Below are 20,256 nucleotides of genomic sequence, written 5' to 3'. Positions count from 1 at the left end.
TTATACTCACTTGCTAGAAGTTTAAGATAGCTATCTAAAAATGAAACTGAGGTACAAAAACAATTCTGGATTTCTACTTGGCCAAAGACAAACAAAAAAGAGATACAACTGATTGTAATCCTAAACTATTGGCTCTGACAACCATTGGGCTATTTAAAACAAAAAACCACCACTTGTAGTTTTAATGTTATGTCTACAGAAATGATTTCCTATTTTTTCCCATTATTTCTGAGCAATAATCATCTTCAAACTAAAGAAGTCAGGTTACCTGTTTTAAACAACATTTCACATATACTTCATGAGAAGTAAAGCATGATCCATGGTAGAAGTGAAACACACAAATAGTAAAATTAAAATTATTCTTGGATTTTAAGTAATCTGTTTCTTTTCTTGCCAAAAATTCCTAATTAAGGACACATTTTCTAAAAAAAATAAAAAATTCTCTGTTAGAAAGGAACATACTGGTTAATTTAATTTTACATTCACTTTATTGCTATAGAAATTTTAGTTATAAAACCATCAGATTACAGATACAGTGATGATAAGAATAGCCAAAGAAAAGATCAACTGTCTTGTTATGCAGTTGCTTCTCCAACTTAGTGGATAATTGTTCCATAAATAGTCGATTAAAGTAAGCTGAATCAAATAAAATAAGAGCAATCAAACAGAATTATTTTAGTCCATTTAAAAAAAAAAAAAATCCAACAATGCCTTTATGCTTATAGGCTGAGGAAAAAGATATGGACAACTGATGGTTACTGACAAGTTACTAATGAATGTATTTTGATAAAGTCTAAAATTACATGCACACATTTTAAAAAAAAACAACTAGTTACAAAGAACTAATATACCTTACTTTGGACCACTGAAGTTTTGCAATACTTTAAATATTTTCCAATCATGCAACAGTAATAAAAATCAGATGAGTTTTATAAAGGAATTCAGTGAGGCTCAATGAACAGGATTTAACAATTCATACAAATAAAGTCACAGCTGTATACTGTATCCAATTCTCTAAAATTTACTAATTAATAGAGAAAGGATACATACTGTATTTTTTTTTTCATCAGTTACCTTATATATATATATAAACTTTGTCATGAAACTTTTTAATCAGGTTTGCTGAATGAACATTAAATCTATATGGCATAAACTTCATTATTATCAGAACAAGTCACCAAGTATAGTCACTTGAGTTTACAATTAATTTTCAGCTAAAGGCATTTATTTCATGTGGGGTCTCAAGAGTTGCAATTTTTTATGCAAATTCAAGCCTAAGAAACCAAGAAAATTGGCAGTTTAGAATCAAGATTATGAGATTCTAGAAAGATAATACCTGAAGTGTCCCCACATGGATTAAGAAAGAACAAGATTTTTGTTTGTTTTAGAATCCTAACTTACTCAAATTCTTTGACAGATTAGTCAAAGGAAAAAGTGAATAGAAGATTGCACCTTACAATACATACCTATTGACCTCTGTCCAAAAGGGTTATGCAATTGAAATGATTTTACAATCACACAACTAACAAAACTATTGTTTTGAGCTTTTTGTAGTCAAAATTATACAAGTTATTAACAAGACAAAGAAGGACTAGTCATTAAAGTAGTGACAAAGTCCCTCCTTCTAAATTATGGGCTAAAGAAATTTATTCCATAAAACAGCATAGAATTAGCTTGCTTGTTTAGGTGAAGTTTTAAAATATATGCAGTTTCTATTTCCATTAAAATTATTTTGACTGAAATTATCAAATGGAAAAAAAGAATACTGTCTCAACACATCCACAAAGAGTAAGTGTAGGACAAAATCGGAAGCTTGTACCACATGCAAAATAGAGCTACTATGAATTGGCGTGAAAGAAACTCAGCAACTTTTTGTGTGAGGAAGGCAAGAAATTTATGTAATTGTGATGTTAGGCGTAACATCGTTTTAAATTATTTTGTCTTTTGCTTAATAGACTTTTGGTTATAAGATGCAAACCTACTTACACCATGAGCACAAAAACTTTTTTTCTCAAAAACCGAAGAGACTTGATTTAACACATTACAGAATTAAACATCTTTTACAGAGAGAAATTACACAACCTGGAGCAAAATCAGTGTAATACCTGGCATTTACAATCACTTGCAGAAGTACCAACTGCTTACAATGTTCATGTCACATAGAATTTAACTGGATGTTAAACTATGCAACTGTTGGTGCCAATCTGCTTATAAAAGCAATGCTCTGGAGACACAGTCTTCTCACAAACAGCGGACACGCAGGTTTCATTATTAGGTGTTCAACAACAATCCTCAGTTCATTAAATAAGGTCCTGTAAGATAAGATTATTTTCTTTCAGAAATATAAACACAAAACATTATTCTAGCCAAATACAAAACAAATAGGAAATCTCTAATTATTAAAATTCCTTCCACAAGTAAAATTATTTGAACTTTTAGTCATCAGAGATGCTAGAGAACACTATTACTTTCCCCTCATAAAAAATTAAAGGCAGCTTCTATGTAATTCAACATATTGTTTTTGCAATGAACACTAAAGTGGCAGCAAAATACTGAAAAGAGTACAGGAGTTTGGAAGTCCTAGAGTGCCTCTGACATTTTACTAGTTGGGAAATGATTCAGTTGTATACCTGCAAAATGGGTATGATACTTTTATAAGCACCCCTCACAGAATTATCTCAAGTGACAAATAGGATGCAAAGCGATTTGTGACAAGTCAGTAGAACTATAGCTGTCTCATTTGCTTAATTTCAAATTCTGCAAGCTGTCCAAATTCAGTCTATTTTGGAACACCACCTTCATGGCAATACCCATCTCTACTCATGTACTGGAGAGCTAAAGAGTCATCTTTGATTTTTCCCTTTGGGGAGGGGCTGTCCAACCCCGGGGCTCCCTGCTGACCCATGGACTTCAGTGGACCTGAAAAGTCAAGAGAATTTCTACCTATCCCTTCTTCTTCAGACCTTCTTGTGCTTTCAAAGAGTTTCCCGGATTTGATGAGCCTATAGGCATCTGAAGAAAAGGTGGGCATACAAAAGAAGTCTTCTTGACATTGTATGGGAAATAACGGCAGCTTATTAATAATGTGGATTTCAGGAGAATGAATGAACTTGGACATATAACCAGCAAGGTATAAAAATACTTAGTGACCATTTTTTAAAAAGTCACAGGTTTAGAGTTAGAATATATAAAAACTAACCATAGAAAAGAGGAATGATATTTTAGAAAATAAAAGCTGTAGTTGAATTGATAATTGAACAACAGATTTAAAATGAAATCTCATTTAGGTCTTTCAGTTTTATTATGACTGGCTATAACTTCGGATTAGCCATATAATTGTTGGCTTTGTCCTACTGCTCTTATACTTATGTAGAGAATTATTTCCTAAGCTAGTTCCCTGTTTCCTTCCAGTGCCATACATAATTAAAACAATAATCCTAAAATGCTTTGATTACTTGTATGATAGTAGAGGGAAAAGCCATTATAAGAGAAATGGTGGGAGTAAGTACATATAGCACTTATTATTTGCCAGGCACTGCACTAAGTGCTTTATCAGGACTGTTTCATTTGATCCTCAAAACTACCCTGTGAGGTGCTATAGTATTCCTATTTTTGAGTTGGGGAACCTGAGATTAACAAAGTTTAAGGGCCTTACCCAGGGTCCTATAAAGACTAAGTGCCTGAGGCTCCCCTTGGCCTTGGGGTCTTCCTGACCGGAACCACCTTTACATTACACTGTAGATTTGGATCCTGGAGGATGAGGGTGGGGGGAAGGCATGAAGGAGAAAACTGCAAGTACAGACTTCCTACAAAGTGTGGGTGAGATCCAGTCGAGCCCTTTCCCTGCCTCCCAAAGGCAAGGGGCCCTGCAGGGCTGGTCTCCATGCAGGCTGCAGGGCCCACTAGGCTGGGCTCAGGGGAGCCACTTCTCTCATCTAGCCAACAAAGATGTTCAAAGGACTCAGAACAGAGGAGGAGCAGGGAAGACAAGGGAATCTGCCCTTCCTCTTCAACCTGAACATATAGGCCAGAGACCCAGCAGTCTGCGTCCCCATGCCCCAACTCGACCTGCTTTCCACCCAGCCCAGGTCCCCAGCTCTGGGGAGCCCTTTGCAGATATGGCTATATAAGAGCATAAAGTATGCTCAAGCAGAGCTGGGATTAGTCCTTCACAATCAAAACACTCTTAACTAGATACCTGCAAGTAAATCCCAAATATACCCAGGGTAAAACCTGAATTTCTTAACTGGACATTCCAGACCCACAAGGTCTGAGCTCAGCTTACCCTTCCAGGCTTGGCTTCTCTCCAACTTCTCCCCTTTCTGAACCCTCAGCTCCAAAGAGAAGCTCCCCGCTGTCTCCCCAAACAAATCTTGTCTTCTCCCTCCATCCCATCCCACTCTTTTTTTCCTTCCTGTCTCCATTCTAAGATTTTCTTCTTTCTGCCTATCTAAATTTTGTGTAACTTGGAGTACTGTGATTATAAAAAATATCATGTAGCTAATAGTGTTAGTCACACTTATATAACAAAAGTACATTAAAGTTTTCTTAAATTTAAGAGTAAATCTTAATCCTTCTAAATTTTAACCTGGCAGCTATATGTCATACAGAATTTATAAGCTAATGATTAGGGTGCCTTTCTTAAGGATAGTTATAAGTCTTTTTTTTTTAAGTTGTAAACCTACCGGCAATATGGATTTCTTCGGGAAGAGTATCGCAGAGTAAGAAATCTGTAGTATATGAAAGGCTGGAGTAAGCTTCCTTGACCACTAGAATAATACAACAAAAAATAAATGTAATGAATATACAGTATGATTAAATTCACGCTTTTCCATCATTAAACATTTCACTGTATCGTCATACTTCTAACACATTCTGGTTGGAAAACTCGTACAAGAGAGCAAAATATGTACCTATTTTTTGTTAAACCAGAATAATGATTTCATCATTGCAGGGAGTTTCTAGTGAGAGGCTTCCTTTATCAAAGTAGGCTGGCTCTTTCTCTTCAACTTAGCTACTTAAAGAAGTGCCTAGGACACTTGAGAAATAAAATAACTGTTCAAACTCACACAATCAGGAAGTGTCTAAGGAAGGACTATGACTTGAAGGATGTGACTAGAAACCAAATTTCTATCCACTAAAGAACATCATGTTGTCTCACCACATAATTTTTTTATATACTAAAAAATTTTAGTTTATTAAATATTTCCCAATTACATATTAAAATTTTTTACATTCATTTTTTAAAAATTGATTTCTAAATTTTCCCCCTTCCTTCTCTCTCTTTCTGAGAAGGAAAGCAATGTATTATACATGTGAAGTCATGCAAAACATCTGTTTGTTAGCCACACTCTCTTTTCCCCCCACAAACACACATACATGTATGTACATATCTTCAGATACATGTGTACAGAATCATATGCAGTAAAGCATTAAGAATCTAAATGCACAAAAAAAAGATATGTACACATAGTTTCATAGCAATTAGAAGCTTCTGCCAATTAATTTGTTTTAAAACTGACCAGAGATGTGTAATGATTAAAACAAATGTTTAAATTCATTTTCAAATACTTAACTTTGAGTGCTATTTGATACATATAATGAAACTAAGGCCCTAAAAATTTATATGATTTGGTCATAGTCAAATAAATATATATCAATTCATTAATTATTTGAAAACAGACATTACTATTTCCCATTGATAGAAAATTACTAGCTTATTAACTATCTAAATATCAGTTTTCTAACCTATTACTTGCTTACCTTAAAATTTTATAGACTCCATTGCCCATTCTTCTGCATTAACAATTTGTTTTAAAAATAGTTTGGAAATGTATATGTGTATATGTGTATGTGTATATATATATACATATACATATATATATAGCATTATTTTCTTAATTTTATTATTTACTTTGCTTTTTATTTTAATCTTTAATTTTGGAAGTTGATGGTTTGAGTATTCAAGGACCAGCTGGCTAGGAGAGGAAACTCACATCAATGCCTAGTTATTTCCTGCACAGATAGTATCTTTTTGTTGTGTGTGTGATGGGGGAAATAGTGGGAAATAATATTCTTTAGTGGATTACATCTTTACAGTTGCACATTTTTAATACAAAAGGTAAAGAGAACAGAAGATCACACTGTGCCTATTGAAATAAATTATTCAATTTGGTGTAGTCAAACACTATCTTAAAGGGTCTCAATTAAAAGATGTCTCTCATGTATATATTAAAATCATACAAAATTCCTGGAAAGATGTAACAACAGGAATAATTTTGATGACCTACTAATTACTACCATCTAGTAGGACATAAATAAGGAGATGAAAGTCTGCCAAAAGCTATTTTCCATTGTCAGGGAAAACATCCAGTATTGTCTAAAAAGAAGAAAGATTCCCACAACACTGATTAAAGTGATGGCAAAATATAGTCTATAATCATTCAAAAGAAATCAGCTTTAACTAACTATAAAGACCAAATGGATGAAAAATTACAGTGGTCCAAGTTCCTAAAGTTTATCAGTCAGTATGTATACCTCAGACAGAGGACAATGAATGTGGCCGAAAATTGAGCAGAAGGAAGAGTGAATCAAATGCCAATCAGATTACTACCCTCTGGTTTTTATGATCCTAAACTTCTCTAAATCAAAAACAAATCTTAGTAAAATCAATATTTCTGTAAGGATGTTACATGACCTTAAATCATAAAACAGCAAATTAAAGCTATGAATAATCCAAAGAACAAAGAGAAACATTCAGTAGTTCTGAACAGAAGGTAGCATATAATCAACAAACAACTGAATATAAGTGATGTAAGAGAGATCAGAGATGTAGATTCAAATAGGAAATGGGCAAATCCTATATCAAGAGAGATCAAAGTGGATCTCTATAACAACTAAGAGATATTTAGATAAGGACACAGACAAGTGACCAAAAAAGAAAAAGTATGAATGACCTGAAATCTGCAATTTTGGAGGGAAGTCCTAGATAAGGCCACAGAGATAAAATTTTCTAAAGAAATTACTAATGTAATGCCCACCATTATGGTAACACAGATGAATAATTATTGCTTACACACACACACACACACACACACACACACACACACACACACACACTACAGAGTATACAAGATTTCACTGGGCTTATGTAATTTTGCACGATAAAGCACCATCTTACAGAGTTTCATTGTGTGTGTGTGTGTGTGTGTGTGTGTGTGTGTGTGTGTGTGTGTGTGTGTGTGTGTGTGTGTGTGTGAGAGAGAGAGAGAGAGAGAGAGAGAGAGAGAGACTATCAGCATGGCCAAGGAAGTATACTGGGTGCATGCTTCAGTTTATGGGCTATCTTGTTAGTCAAAACCACAATATTATTCAGCAAAAATTATTCTAATCAATGATAGCAATGAGATAAAATCTGTAAAGTTCCTAAGACATAGTAGGTGTTGAACAAGAACGTGTTCCCTTTCTTATAATATAGGAAGTCAATAATAATCCATCAACAAGAGAAAGAGGCTAATAGAGCATCTTTCCTCTTTATATGAGATGAAAAAACATACTTATCTACTTAAAAGTTGAATTGCTGGAGGAACATTTTAAATACTTTTATCTATTAAGTAAAATGTTTTAGATTTACATACGTAAACAAAAGCCAAATTAATTTCCTTATCTGATATTTCAACTTGTACCCAGTTTAAAAAAAGAAAAAAAAGTGAAACAACTCAGACAAAAAAGTAACCAAGCCTAGCAGTCTGGAGTTCAAAGCAATAGGAAAATGTCATCTTAAATTCCTAAGGGATGAATCACCCTTTTTAGAATATACAAATGCTGGCTGAACTAAATTGAAAAGAGGTAAGGAGAAACAGTAAAAGCCTTCCCCACTTTGAACTTTGCATGAAACAGTGATTAACAATAAGTGAATGGAGGGTGGCTAGGTGGCGAAGTAGATAGAGCACCAACCTTGAAGTCAGGAGGACCCGAAATCAAATATAGTTTCAGACGCTTAACACTTCCCAGCTGTGTGACCCTGGGCAAGTCACTTAACCCCAATTGCCTCAGCAAAAATAAATAAGTAAAAAGTGAATGATTGAATGAAATTACTTAAATTCATGAAGCCCATAGCTAATTAAGTGGCAGGCATATGTCAGAAACTCAGTTCGCTGACTTCCAATCCAAAGTTGCTTCCCAGTTTATCACTTGGTTTGAAAAAGATCCAAGTGAAGTGAATAGTTTGCAGATATATGAAAGGATAACATATAGGCAGGTAAGTAATAGTGAACAGCATTTCTACCCTCAAGGGGAAAAATAACAAATAGGCTGATGTTATACCAGGAAGAAAAAACTAACTCTAAGAAGAGCAATATATGGAACTATGGAATCTCTCTATTTTTTTCCCCCACCCTTTTTCTCTCTTGGAAATTAACCAACAGGAATAAAAAAGACAAGGGAAAGGTGCATATGGGAGGTAAGTTCACCCAGGGCAGAAACTACTTTGTGTTTGTCTTTGTATCCCAAGCATTATGACAGTAGCTGACACCCAGTGGATGTAAGTAAGCATTTGTTCCCTGAGTGAAGGAACACATTAACCTCTCTTTATTCATTAGTTAATATCATCAATCTAAAAATAATGCATCAAATGAAGTCTTTATATTCTTACCTGAGAAGCATAAAAACTGTAGCAGGCATCAAGAAAATTTCATTACATGCGATAAATTTCAGAATGTTCTGTTGATTAGCATTTAATTTTTCCAAAATAGATCTTAGTAGAGGCAAACTATTTGAACCCCTTGCCTGAAAACAAGAGAAAAAAGAATGATGCATTAGAAACTATAAAATGTTATTTGACTTCCCAATTGTTTTCTTATTTTACATAGCAAAATGCTATATGCAGCAGCAACTACAACCAACCAAAAAAATCCGTATGGACTAATACAAAGCAAAGAGAGTAGAACAATGACAATAAGGTCACAATTAATAGAACAACGTAAAGGAAAACACCTCTAAAAGACATAAGAATTCAGATTATATGTAATATCTAATCTTGTCTCCAGAGAACAGAAAATGAACGATACACTTCTGTGCTCTTAAGAAGGAGATGGTAAAGTATAGGAGCAAGTTGTTAGATGTGATGTTATTTAAAGTTACATGTTGGCTTGTTTTGTTCAATTTGTTATACACAAGGAATCTGTGAAAAGGGCAGCTTATTGGGAAATGACATGGTATAAAAAAAATGAAAAATTACCAACAAATATTTAAAAAACTAAACAGATGCTAATTATATAAATATAGTTACAAATGATATTAATATAAATGAACAAATGGTAATGCCAAAAGAAGATTTACTTCAAATGTCTCCTTTATCCAAGGCAGCTTTATTTAGGTCCATATCCCTTGACTATCCAATAACTTCTAAAAGAACCTGTGCTTTTAGGTCTTATTGTGTTTTAAAAATATTTTATATATTTCAGAAGTTATTTTCTTTTTTATATTAATGTTTTTAATTAATTTTGTTCTCAGATAACAGCAAGTTAATGCACAAAACTGATGTTTTCTCTTTCCATATTAACATCACTGTGTGGTGTTATATAGATTTAAAATGGGACAATTTTGCTAGTCAAGTGTTTTAGAAAGAATGCCTTGCATTTATACAGTAATTTAAGGTTTGCAAAGCATAAAAGCCAATGGGCTAGACTTGGAGTCAGACAAACAAATATGGGAGGTAAGTTCTAACACCTAACTATGTGATCAGGCATAGGTCAATTAACCTCTCAGTCCAAAACAATGTTCTAAGATTCAATTTACAAATGGATTTAGAATTAATTGGTCAAAGGAGTTTCCACACTGGGTATTCTTAACATCAATGAAATCATAAGAGCAGATTTAAAGCAGTAACAAAAACGTTAACATATTAGGAAATTGCCTGGTGCAATTACACAATATAGAAATTAGGTCCTTGTTCACCATATTTATGCCCTAATATAGTTAGGCATAAAAATGCCACGTTTATGTCATTCTCTACAAGTAAGAAAAAACAGAAGCAAATTTAAACAACAATGTGTAAAGAACCCTGACCACTCAGCACATCGAAGCTGAAGGAGCCAAATAAAGGTTCCAAAAAACTAGGACTATGAAACAAAGATCAACGTTTTGGAAAAAATGTCATTCCCCACTCCCCAATCATGAAAAAACCAAAATTAAAACCATTAAATTATAACATAAGTAGTAGACATAAGAGTGGAGAAATTTGCTTGTTACTCTAATTGCCAAATACTTTAGTATTCTTCTATATAAAAAAATTAATCATGGCAACTAGGTGGTGAAATAGATACAGCATCAGCCCTGAAGTCTGGACGACTTGAGTTCAAGTCTGCTCTCAGACATTTAACACTTTCTAGTTGTGTGACCCTCGGCAAATCACTTAACCTCAATTGCTCCAAGGGAAAAAAATTTAATTAACCATAAAACAAGACTTTAGAAATTTATCAAGTGACATACTTACATCAAGAACCTTTTTTGTGTATGTAGCAGCATGAAGTAATGAGAATAACAAAACTGGAAAGATACTCACTGAAGCAAGGAATTAAGGAGAATATTTAAAATTCATCAAATATTTTATATTTCAGCCAACTATATTCAAAAGATCATCCTACCCAAAGCCAAAGGGAGAAAAAATGGAAACAAGTATAGAAATGCAAACCTAGATTATCCAAAATCTGAGTACACTGATATTGTTTAGTGTTTTTTTTTTTTAAATAACTAAATTAGGCATTGGCATCTTTAAAAAGGGAAAATTATAGCAAATATTTTCTTAAGGTTATATTTATGTCAAAAGAACTATCGTATCAGTGGAATAGGTTAGGTTCACAGGGCAAGATAGTGAATAAAAATAGCAATCTAGTGTATGACAAACCCAAAGATCCCAACTTTTGGGATAAGAATTCATTATTTGACAAAAACTGCTGGGAAAACTAGAAATTAGTATGGCAGAAACTAGGCATGGACCCACATTTAATACCACATACTAAGATAAGATCAAAATGGATCCAAGATCTAGGCATAAAAAATGAAATCATAAATAAATTAGAGGAACATAGGATAGGTTACCTCTCAGACTTGTGGAGAAGGAAGGAATTTATGTCCAAAGGTGAACTAGAGATCACTATTGATCACAAAATAGAAAATTTTGATTACATCAAATTAAAAAGTTTTTGCACAAACAAAACTAATGCAAACAAGATTAGAAGGGAAGTAACAAATTGGGAAAACATTTTTACAGTGAAAGGTTCTGATAAAAGCCTCATCTCCAAAATATAGAGAATTGACTTTATAAGAAATCAAGCCACTCTCCAATTGATAAATGGTCAAAGGATATGAACAGACAATTCTCAGATGATGAAATTAAAACTATTTCCACTCATATGAAAGTGTTCCAAATCACTATTGATCAGAGAAATGCAAATTAAGACAACTCTGAGATACTACATACCTGTCATATTGGCTAAGATGACAGGAACAAATAATGATGAATGTTGGAGGAGCTGTGGGAAAACTGGGACACTGATGCATTGTTGGTGGAGTTGTGAAAGAATCCAACCATTCTGGAGAGCAATCTGGAATTATGCCCAAAAACTTATCAAAATGTGCATACCCTTTGATCCAGCATTGCTACTACTGGGCTTATATCCCAAGGAAATACTAAAGAAGGGAAAGGGACCTTTATGTGCCAAAATGTTTGTGGCAGCCGTTTTCATAGTGGCTAGAAGCTGGAAGATGAATGGATGTCCATCAATTGGAGAATGGTTGAGTAAATTATGGTATATACAGAATATTACATTATTGTTCTGTAAGAAATGACCAACAAAAGGAATACAGAGAGGCTTGGAGAGACTTACATCAACTGATGCTGAGTAAAACGAGCAGAACTAGGAGATCATTATACACTTCAACAATGATACTGTATGAGGATGTATTCTGATGGAAGTGGCTATCTTCAACATAGAAAAGAGCTAATATAATTCCAATTGATCAATGATGGACAGAATCAGCTACATCCAGAAAAGGAACACTGGGAAATGAGTGTAAACTGTGAGCATTTTTTTTGTTTGTTTTTCTTCTCAGATTATTTTTATCTTCCGAATACAATTCTTCCTTTGCAACAACAACAACAACAACAAAATTCGGTTCTGCACATATATATTGTACTTAGGATATACTATAAGATTTTTAATATGTATGGGAATGCCTGCCATCTAGGGGAGGGGGTGGAGGGAAGAAGGGGAAAAATTTGGAACAGAAGGGAGTAAAACGGATAATGTTGTTAAAAAAAAAAATTTACCTATGCATATGTACTGTCAAAAAAAAAGTTATAATTATAAAATTAATAAAAACAAAACAAAAGAAAACAAAAAACATGTATTGGTTCACCTGCCATGGTGGAGGGGGGGGAGAGGGAGGAGGGGAAAAATTGGAGGAAAAGATTTGGCAATTGTCAATGCTGTAAAATTACCCATGCATAGACACAGTAAATAAAAACTATAATAAAAAAAAAAAAAGAACTATTGTACATATTGTGAATAAAGCTTTCTTAGTTTCCAATGATCAATAAAATGACATACTTCCTTGGGTAACTTAAAAGACCTTTCTGTCCAAGGATGGTTTCAGTGTAGAAAGGTATTGCTGGCACAGTGGACAGAGTGCCAGGCCTGGAGTCAGGAAGACCAGCCTCAGATACTTCCTAGCTGTGTGAACCTAAGCAAGTCACTTCCCCCTGTTTTGCCTCAGTTTCCTTGTCTCTAAAAGAATCACTTCTTTTAGAAGGAAGTGGCCAACTCTCCAGTATCTTTGCCCAAAAAACCAAAAAGACAAAAACAACAACAAAAAACCACAAACCCAAAACCTAAATGCTGTCACAAAGAGTCAAGACAAGACTACAAATGACTCAACAACATTCTATGACAGCCCCAGATTTCAAACCAAGTTGACTTCAAGAACCATTTGGCTAATACAAAACAGAAACAAAGAGCCTAATATGTGAATAAACACAAAACAAATTTGCAGCAACTCTTTGTCTATCAGTTGACTTAATAAGTAGCACATAGAAATAAACTTAAGTCAGATTTCTCATTCACCCTGAAACAGATTTCTAAATAAATAACACTGCACTAGCACAGATTATATGTTATTTGTTGTAATGTCCAATTCAAACATAAATAATTCAAATTCAATATAAATACCAAAAATAACTAATATATTTCCTAACCAATATCTAAGTTATGCCCATATAACTAGGAAATGAATGTGAAAGGTTTATATTTTTGTTTTTCCTCTCAGGTTATTTTTACCTTCTGAATCCAATTCTTCCTATGCAACAAGAGAACTGTTTGGTTCTGCACACATATACTGTATCTAGGATATACTATAACATATTTAACATGTATGAGACTGCCTGCCATCTAGAGGAGGGGTTGAAGGGAGGGAAGGGAAATATCAGAACAGAAGTGAGTGCAAGGGATAATGTTGAAAAATTACCCATGAATATGTAATGTCAATAAAAAGCGATAAAAATTTTTTTTGCATATTAAAAAAAAAGTTATGCCCGTATATTCATTAAGTGCCTTCTATATGTCAAGCACTGCACTAACAAAAACAATAACAAAACATTTCTGGCTCGAAAAACTATATTCTATTGTGGCAAAATAACAGGCAAACAGAGAAGCAAATACAAAATATAAAAATTAAAGGCCGGATTGTTTCTAGGGGACAAGGGAGAAAACATTAGCACTTATTGGGAGCAGGACAGTGTTCCTGTAGGAAGGGACACCTGAGCTAAACTTTGAAAGGAGTGGACAGAAGGAAGCAGTCAGGCCCCGAGGTGGAACACCTGTCATACTTAGCACATGAGGCCCAGAAGCTCTCGTCATCATATGCGGGGGGGGGGGGGGGGGGGCGGCGCGCTACTAGATTTCATAAAACAAAGAGTCTTTATATTCATTACCTAAAAATAAAGGTATTGCTTGGAAAACTAGTGGGATCCTGGTTTTTAAGATCTTTAGCTACCCAAGGGGAAGATTCACACCTTTGTAAAATAAGGAAAATATTAATTTTCTGGATTAAAATGCTGAACAGTGATGAAAACATAACAGAAATGTCCTGGCTATTGCTGGATCTGTCTAAGACGTGTCTGACTCACTGTGACCACACCTTGGGCTTTCTTTGCAGCAAAGCCGCACTGCTTTGCCATGTTCTCCAGAAGCAAAAGGGGCTAGTGACTTGCCCAGGGTCACACGTCTAGCAGGTCTGAGATGGATTCAAACTCGGCAAAAGTTCCTCTTCCTCCAGGCCTGGCATTCACCCACGAGCCCCCAGAAATGCCCCAGGTTTGCTCTGTGCTGGGTGCTGGCAGGGGAGGGGCAGAGACCTGGACCCTAAACTGTCCAGCAGCCCAGCAGGACCCCTTACCACCTCAGCCACGGGCTCAGCTCCCCCTGTCAGGAACCAGCCCAGGCACCCTCAAGCTCAGGACCCAGACAAGGATACTGGTGACGGGGTATGAGTTGACAAAGATGAGCGAATACAGAAGGTAGTGGCAGCTGTCCTCCAGCAAGGCCTGGGCCAGGAAGGCCCTACTGAGCTGGAAGTGTGGCAGTCTCTGATGTAGCCTCAGTGCACTGGTGAGGGCGTTGGCCAGGAGGGCGCGCTGGTAGAAGCTTGCTGCCTCATGTAACCTGTGGAGCACCGAGGAAGGTCATCCCACAAGGCTCAGCCCGCCCCTCTCCTCCTCCCCAGGGAGTTGCATCAGAATTGCACAACATTCAGAGTCTGAGCAGAGCCGAGATTGCTTTATAAACATTCTTCAGGTACAGCTGAAGGCGGCATCCCTGCATCCAAGTGCCTTCAGTGCCAGATCATTCTACCCATTAAATACACTTAACAGCCCCCAGTCACTACCCAGCTCCCCCAAACCATTTCTGTGAGGGCTTTGTATGCTGGTCACACAAAAAAAGTAAAGAACAAAATGTCCCTCGATTTCAAAAAAATCATCCAATTTTAAGTTCCTAGAGAGCAGGGGCTGGTTTATCTTTCCTTGTATCCCCAAGGATGATATCTACAAATTATTGATTATAGCCGGCTTCAACAAACACTTATCAAATTCATGATTTAAATGATTGTGCAAAACAGAACAGGCATAATTAATACATACCCAAGAAGAGGAAGAACAAATAAAGCAGAGCAATAAACTGTGAACAATCGAGAAAGCCACATTGCCGTGTCCAGCTTATTGGTCATCATAAATTGCTATATTTGAAAAGGAAAAAAAGTAAGTAAAGTAAGGAAACTTTTAGCAAATTAAACTTGAAGAGTTTATTTTGTTAGGATAAAGTGGTATCCTTCCTAAATAAAATGATTTAGTTACCCTTTAAATTTTCCTTCAGAACACCAGTTAACATCTTGCAAGGAGTCTTTCGATTTAAAAAAAATATGTATTACATTCAATGAGTTTGTATGAGTTTATCAGGATGAAGTTTTGCTTTAAAAGAAAACCTTTATGCTATTATTTCAAGAAAATTAAATACACCAAAATTTTTTTTAAATGGAAATTATAAACAGAGAAAACTGAATAGACAAAACCAAGTATTAACACTAGCAAGAGGTAGACTATGATTTTTAACAAAGACCAACAGTCCTCCTCTACCATACCTGTAATATTCATGTTTTAAATTTTTTTAAGGAATAAATTACACTTAGAAAAAGCAAAAAAATATAGTAAGATATCTTGAAAACAACATAACGCCAGACATATTTTGGGTCAAATCATCATTAGCATTTCCAGAACCCTCCAGGGTAATCAAAAGTTCCTTTCTGAGCCATCTCTTTAACAGTATTACTTTTCATCATCTAAAGTTTCTCAGCATCTTCTTATATTCTTGTAAAAAGGATGGACACTCCCAGACTTCAACTTGTCATTTCCCATTTCCTTGTCCATCTCTTGCTAAAAATCATCTAAAACCAAACCCAAATCCTTTTCTTTCTTTTGTGGCTACCATACTTGGGTAGCCAACTTTACAAACATTAGCATTGTTTATCTAGCCAACTTCTTTCTTCCCTCCTTCAAAAATTTACCTTAAAACTGACATTTATTTTTTGACACATAAGTGAATTTACATTTTCATCCCCCCTCATGAGCACAAATTATACTTCCATCTTGTATCATTTTTTCCATTTCTAATTAAAAAGAAAATGTGAAGAGAAATTAGAGGAAGAAACAATTTAAGCGTATTAATTTGATCCTCACAACAATCCTGCAAGAATTAATAAAAATAGCCAATGCCCATATAATGCTTACTATGTGCCAGGTACAGTACAAAGCATTTTACAATTATTTTATTTGATCATTACAAGAAGCCTGGGAGATAGACTGTTAGTATCCCCATTATACAGATGGAAAAACTGACACAAACAGAAGCAAATGGTCTTGTCCAGGGATCTTAGGTTGGATGTGAACTCAGCTCTCTTACTGATTCCAAGCCCAGTTCTCCATTCATGATACCAACTAGCTGCCCCTCAAAAGGTGCTATTATTGTCGGATTTTTATCAATTGAGAAACATAGGCTCATAAAGGCTCCCATAGCTACATCCGAGTTAAATTCAAAACTCCTATCTTCCTGACTCTATGCTTCTATCCACTTTACCACCTACTTATCTAATAGGTTCACATATTAAAACACTAATTGTAGTTTTATAACCTCTATTTCTCTATTTTTCACATATTCTTTAATATTCTATAAGGTAGCGACCATTTAATTTGGAACAACTTTTTTTATATACTTAAAGGAATTACTGTTTATCCTATTTGAAAAGAGTTTCTTCAAAATAATTTGGTACTTAAAAAAATAGTTCAATCAGTATAACAAATTAATTTCACAAAACACAGAATCAATAATCAAAAATCAAAATTTCAATAAATATAAAGTATCTATCCCAGCTACTTGAATAAGGATTCACTTATTTAACAAAAACTGCTAGGAAGTGTGGAAGAAATTAGATTTAGACCAACAGCTCATAAGATTTCAAGAAAAGCTCCAAACAGATTTATGACAGATACAGAAAATCACATTGTAAACAAATTACAGAAACAAGGACTATCAGATTCATCGATAAAAGTTTATGATTGAATAAGAAAGGATCAAAGAAGATAAAAAGGATAATTTGGATGACATAAAATTTAAAAGTTTTTGTACAAACATATCCAATAAAAGTAAGATTGAAAGAGAATTTAATGGGGGAGGGAGCAATAAACTTTGCAGCAATTTCCCCCCATACAGGTCTCATTTCCAAGATTTCTAAGGAACTGACTGAAAGTTTTAAGACTAAGTAAGAGCCAAATGGCAAAGTGTCTAAAGACACAAAAAATCAGTTTTCAAAGAAAGAAAGCTGAGTGGTGGTTTAAAAAAAAAAACACTCTACATAACTAATAATTTAAGAAATACAAATTAAAGCAACTCAGATCTCACTCCGCGGGCAAAGCTGACAGAAAAGAAAATGACCATTGGAGGAACTGCAGAAAGCAGGGGCCGAGTGCCCAGGGGAGCCGCTGCAAAGCGGGCCCACCATCCTGGAAGGCCCAGGGTGGAACCACCACGGTATATACTATAATATCAGCATTCTAAGAACAGTTTGAAGATTTATATCAACTGATTAAGAACTGCTAGAAACAGAACAAGTCACACAACAACGCTTAGAAGCAAACAGCTTTGAGGGCTGTAACGAAGATTCGGGTGCAGAAGCAGGTTTGACTGTGACTACTTAGTACAAAGGGCTGTTTTTTTCTCTTTTTACCCCAATGGATTGAGGGGACTGGAAGGATATAAAATAGATTTGTTAATTAAAAAATAATAATAAGACTAACTTTAGTGAGTGCTATTTGTTAAGCTTTAATAGCTTCAAACTTCAGTAAGAGTTTCCGAAAACTGTATTTAAACTGAGTCGGAGGGGTCAAACGAGGCCCAGGAATTTTGTCTACTGACATTACTGACATCCTGAGCAGAGCAGGTGCAGGCAAGGCAGGGCCCCAACTTGAGTGGCGGCTCGGACCCTGAGCCCCAGGAATTTCCTGAAGTGCCCCCCCTGCTGCCCTCCTCCTCCTCCGCTTCCTCTTCTATTCCTCCTCCTTTTCTTCCTCCCTCCTCTTCCTTCTCCCTCCTCTCGGGGAGCCCCGGCCCCGAGCCCTCCGGAAACAGCCGGGGATCCCCGCGCTTCCGGGCGCCCTTCCCTCCCCGGAGCACCCCCCCCCCCCGGCCCCAGCACTCACCACGGCGCCCGCCCCCTGGGGGCCGTTCGGGGCTGGATCCGCCATGAGGGAGAAGCACGCGAGAGGGAGACCCTGCCAAGAGAGAGGAGCAAAGGGCGGGAGTCAGCGGCGGTCTCTATCTCCTCCACCCCCCCCCCCGCCGCCCCGCCCCCTCAGGCGCCTCCCGCCCCCGCGCTCTCCGGGGTCCCTCGCCGGGGCACCTCCTACCACGGAGGTCCGAGCGGAAATACCTGCTCCGCGCCTCCAGTCAGGTTCCCGAGGACGGCGGGGTGCGGAGCGGCGAAGGCGGCTCCGGGCGCCCAGGGAGGCCCGCACTCCGCTCCGGCCAGCCGGCAGCAGCTCCAACCTCGGCAGCCGCAGAACCTCGAGGACCCGGAAATGGTCTCTCTCAATATCCGGGAATGGCTTGAGGGCAAACCGGGCCCGAGGCACGACGGGAAATGTAGTTCACACTTCGGCCTGGCGCTGGAGGACATCCTGGGGGGGTTTTGCTGGTGGGATTTGCTCTCCTGGATGAATTTATCCCCGCCAGACCCTCTCCGTCCTAGGAATGCTTTCAGGCTCTAGCTCTAGGAGCCGTAGAGATTATTTACAGAGAAAATGGAAATCGAAAGGCAGGGGGAGTCGCCTCTGGTTAATCAAACGGCAGAATCAGCACTCGGGCCCTCCTAGGCTAAAGCCTGGGCTCCGTTCCCCACGTTCCCACCGTTAAACGTTCTTCCTTAGCCCCATCCAGGAGGGCGCGTAGCCCCTGCCAGGGGCATGGGATGCCCAGCGATCGGAGTTAGGGAGTCCCGATGGAGGGCTGCCACAAGTGAGGCTGGCACCCAGGGCTGCCCGCTGGGCTACGGAGCTTTTGTCAGAGAAACAAGGCTGTGGAGAAAAACTGCTCGTGTTTAGCCTATATTGGAAGCCTGGGGAGGGGCAGAGAGGGGCGGAAGGAAGAAAAAATGGCGCCAAAGGTTTTGCAAGCGTGAATGTTGAAAGCCGTATTTATTTTGAAAAAGAAAAAAAATAAAAATAAAAATTTTAAGATGAAATAAAAAGAAAAAAACTTAAAGGTGTCCAAGCGCACCCCGCCCCTTACATTACAAATGGGGAAATAGCCCCCCACTCAGCTGGTCGTGAGGGCCAGTGCGAGTCTAATGCCCAAGTCAAGCCACTGCAGCGCCTCCGGCAAAGGGCAGCCATCTTAGCACAACCTGGCGTCCAGCCGGATGTGCGGCCTATGGCTGAGAGCGCACCCCAAATAGCTCCAATAGCGGGTCTGAGCTCTGAGGGTTCTGTTCAGGCAAACCAGAGCTAGTTATTAATGTGTTCGGTGCACCAGGAAACTCAGAGAAGGTGCCAGCCTGCACTGGCAGACAGTTTCCTCCCCAGGGAAATCACAGGGGCGGTTTGTGCCCCCTTTCCCCCCCCCCCCCCACTGATGGACCGCTTAGGTGAAAAGGCCTCAGGAAGAGTTAGGCAAACAAGTGTGTTTGGGGGAGGAGTTAGGCAAGCAGGTGTGCTTTGGGGGAGGAGTTAGGCAAACAAGTGTGCTTTGGGGGAGGAGTTAGGCAAACAAGTGTGCTTTGGGGGAGGAGTTAGGCAAACAAGTGTGCTTTGGGGGAGGAGTTAGGCAAACAAGTGTGCTTTGGGGGAGGAGTTAGGCAAACAAGTGTGCTTGGGGGAGGGGTTAAGCAAACAGGTGTGCTTGGGGGGAGGAGTTAGGCAAACAAGTGTGTTTGGGGGAGGAGTTAGGCAAACAAGTGTGCTTTATGGATGGGACAATTCAGGTATAGGGCAGGTTAAGTGACAACCTCAATAAAGTCGCATCTTCTTTGACTTTTGCTGTCTCATTCACTTATGCCTTATCTCTCACTTACCAGATAGAAGTATCTCTCCCTTTCACCCTTTCTCATTCTCTCCTGTCTCTTTCAGACTTCTCTTTTCCCACGTCTTCAATGACC

At 37.5% G+C, this 20,256-nt stretch overlaps 1 protein-coding gene across 2 annotated transcripts; it reads right to left on the bottom strand.

Annotated features, from left to right (window-relative positions):
• Positions 1 to 469: 469 nt before the first annotated feature.
• TMEM33 (transmembrane protein 33) lies at positions 470 to 18,689 on the bottom strand. Of its 2 annotated transcripts, XM_074273048.1 has the most exons (8): positions 18,535 to 18,689; positions 18,305 to 18,376; positions 15,197 to 15,291; positions 14,533 to 14,720; positions 10,496 to 10,563; positions 8,654 to 8,787; positions 4,686 to 4,769; positions 470 to 2,312 (listed from the first exon to the last, which is right to left on the bottom strand). In XM_074273048.1, the coding sequence occupies exons 2-8, from the start codon at positions 18,347 to 18,349 to the stop codon at positions 2,183 to 2,185; spliced, it is 744 nt and encodes a 247-aa protein (XP_074129149.1). In that variant the 5' UTR covers positions 18,350 to 18,376; positions 18,535 to 18,689; the 3' UTR covers positions 470 to 2,182. The 2 variants fall into 2 exon arrangements, with proteins under 2 accessions (XP_074129149.1, XP_074129150.1); XM_074273049.1 differs by lacking the exons at positions 18,305 to 18,376; positions 18,535 to 18,689 and adding an exon at positions 16,879 to 16,969 and having other exon boundaries at positions 15,197 to 15,347.
• Between the last annotated feature and the right edge of the window lie 1,567 nt (positions 18,690 to 20,256).

This window comes from Sminthopsis crassicaudata, chromosome 6, assembly GCF_048593235.1.
Source record: "Sminthopsis crassicaudata isolate SCR6 chromosome 6, ASM4859323v1, whole genome shotgun sequence".
Taxonomy (NCBI): domain Eukaryota; kingdom Metazoa; phylum Chordata; class Mammalia; order Dasyuromorphia; family Dasyuridae; genus Sminthopsis; species Sminthopsis crassicaudata.
Note: the sequence above shows the minus strand (reverse complement) of the source record. Positions and strands in the feature narration are given on the sequence as shown.

Excerpts from the sequence above, each read along its gene's own strand:
- TMEM33 (XM_074273048.1), bottom strand. The coding sequence starts at position 18,349 with ATGGCGGATCCAGCCCCGAACGGCCCCCAGGGGGCGGGCGCCGTG. Across the intron at positions 14,721-15,196 it reads TTTGTTCTTCCTCTTCTTGG|GTTACATGAGGCAGCAAGCT; the intron begins GTATGTATTAAT and ends GGTGCTCCACAG. Across the intron at positions 10,564-14,532 it reads CAACTCATACCCCGTCACCA|TGAGTATCTTTCCAGTTTTG; the intron begins GTATCCTTGTCT and ends TCCTTGCTTCAG.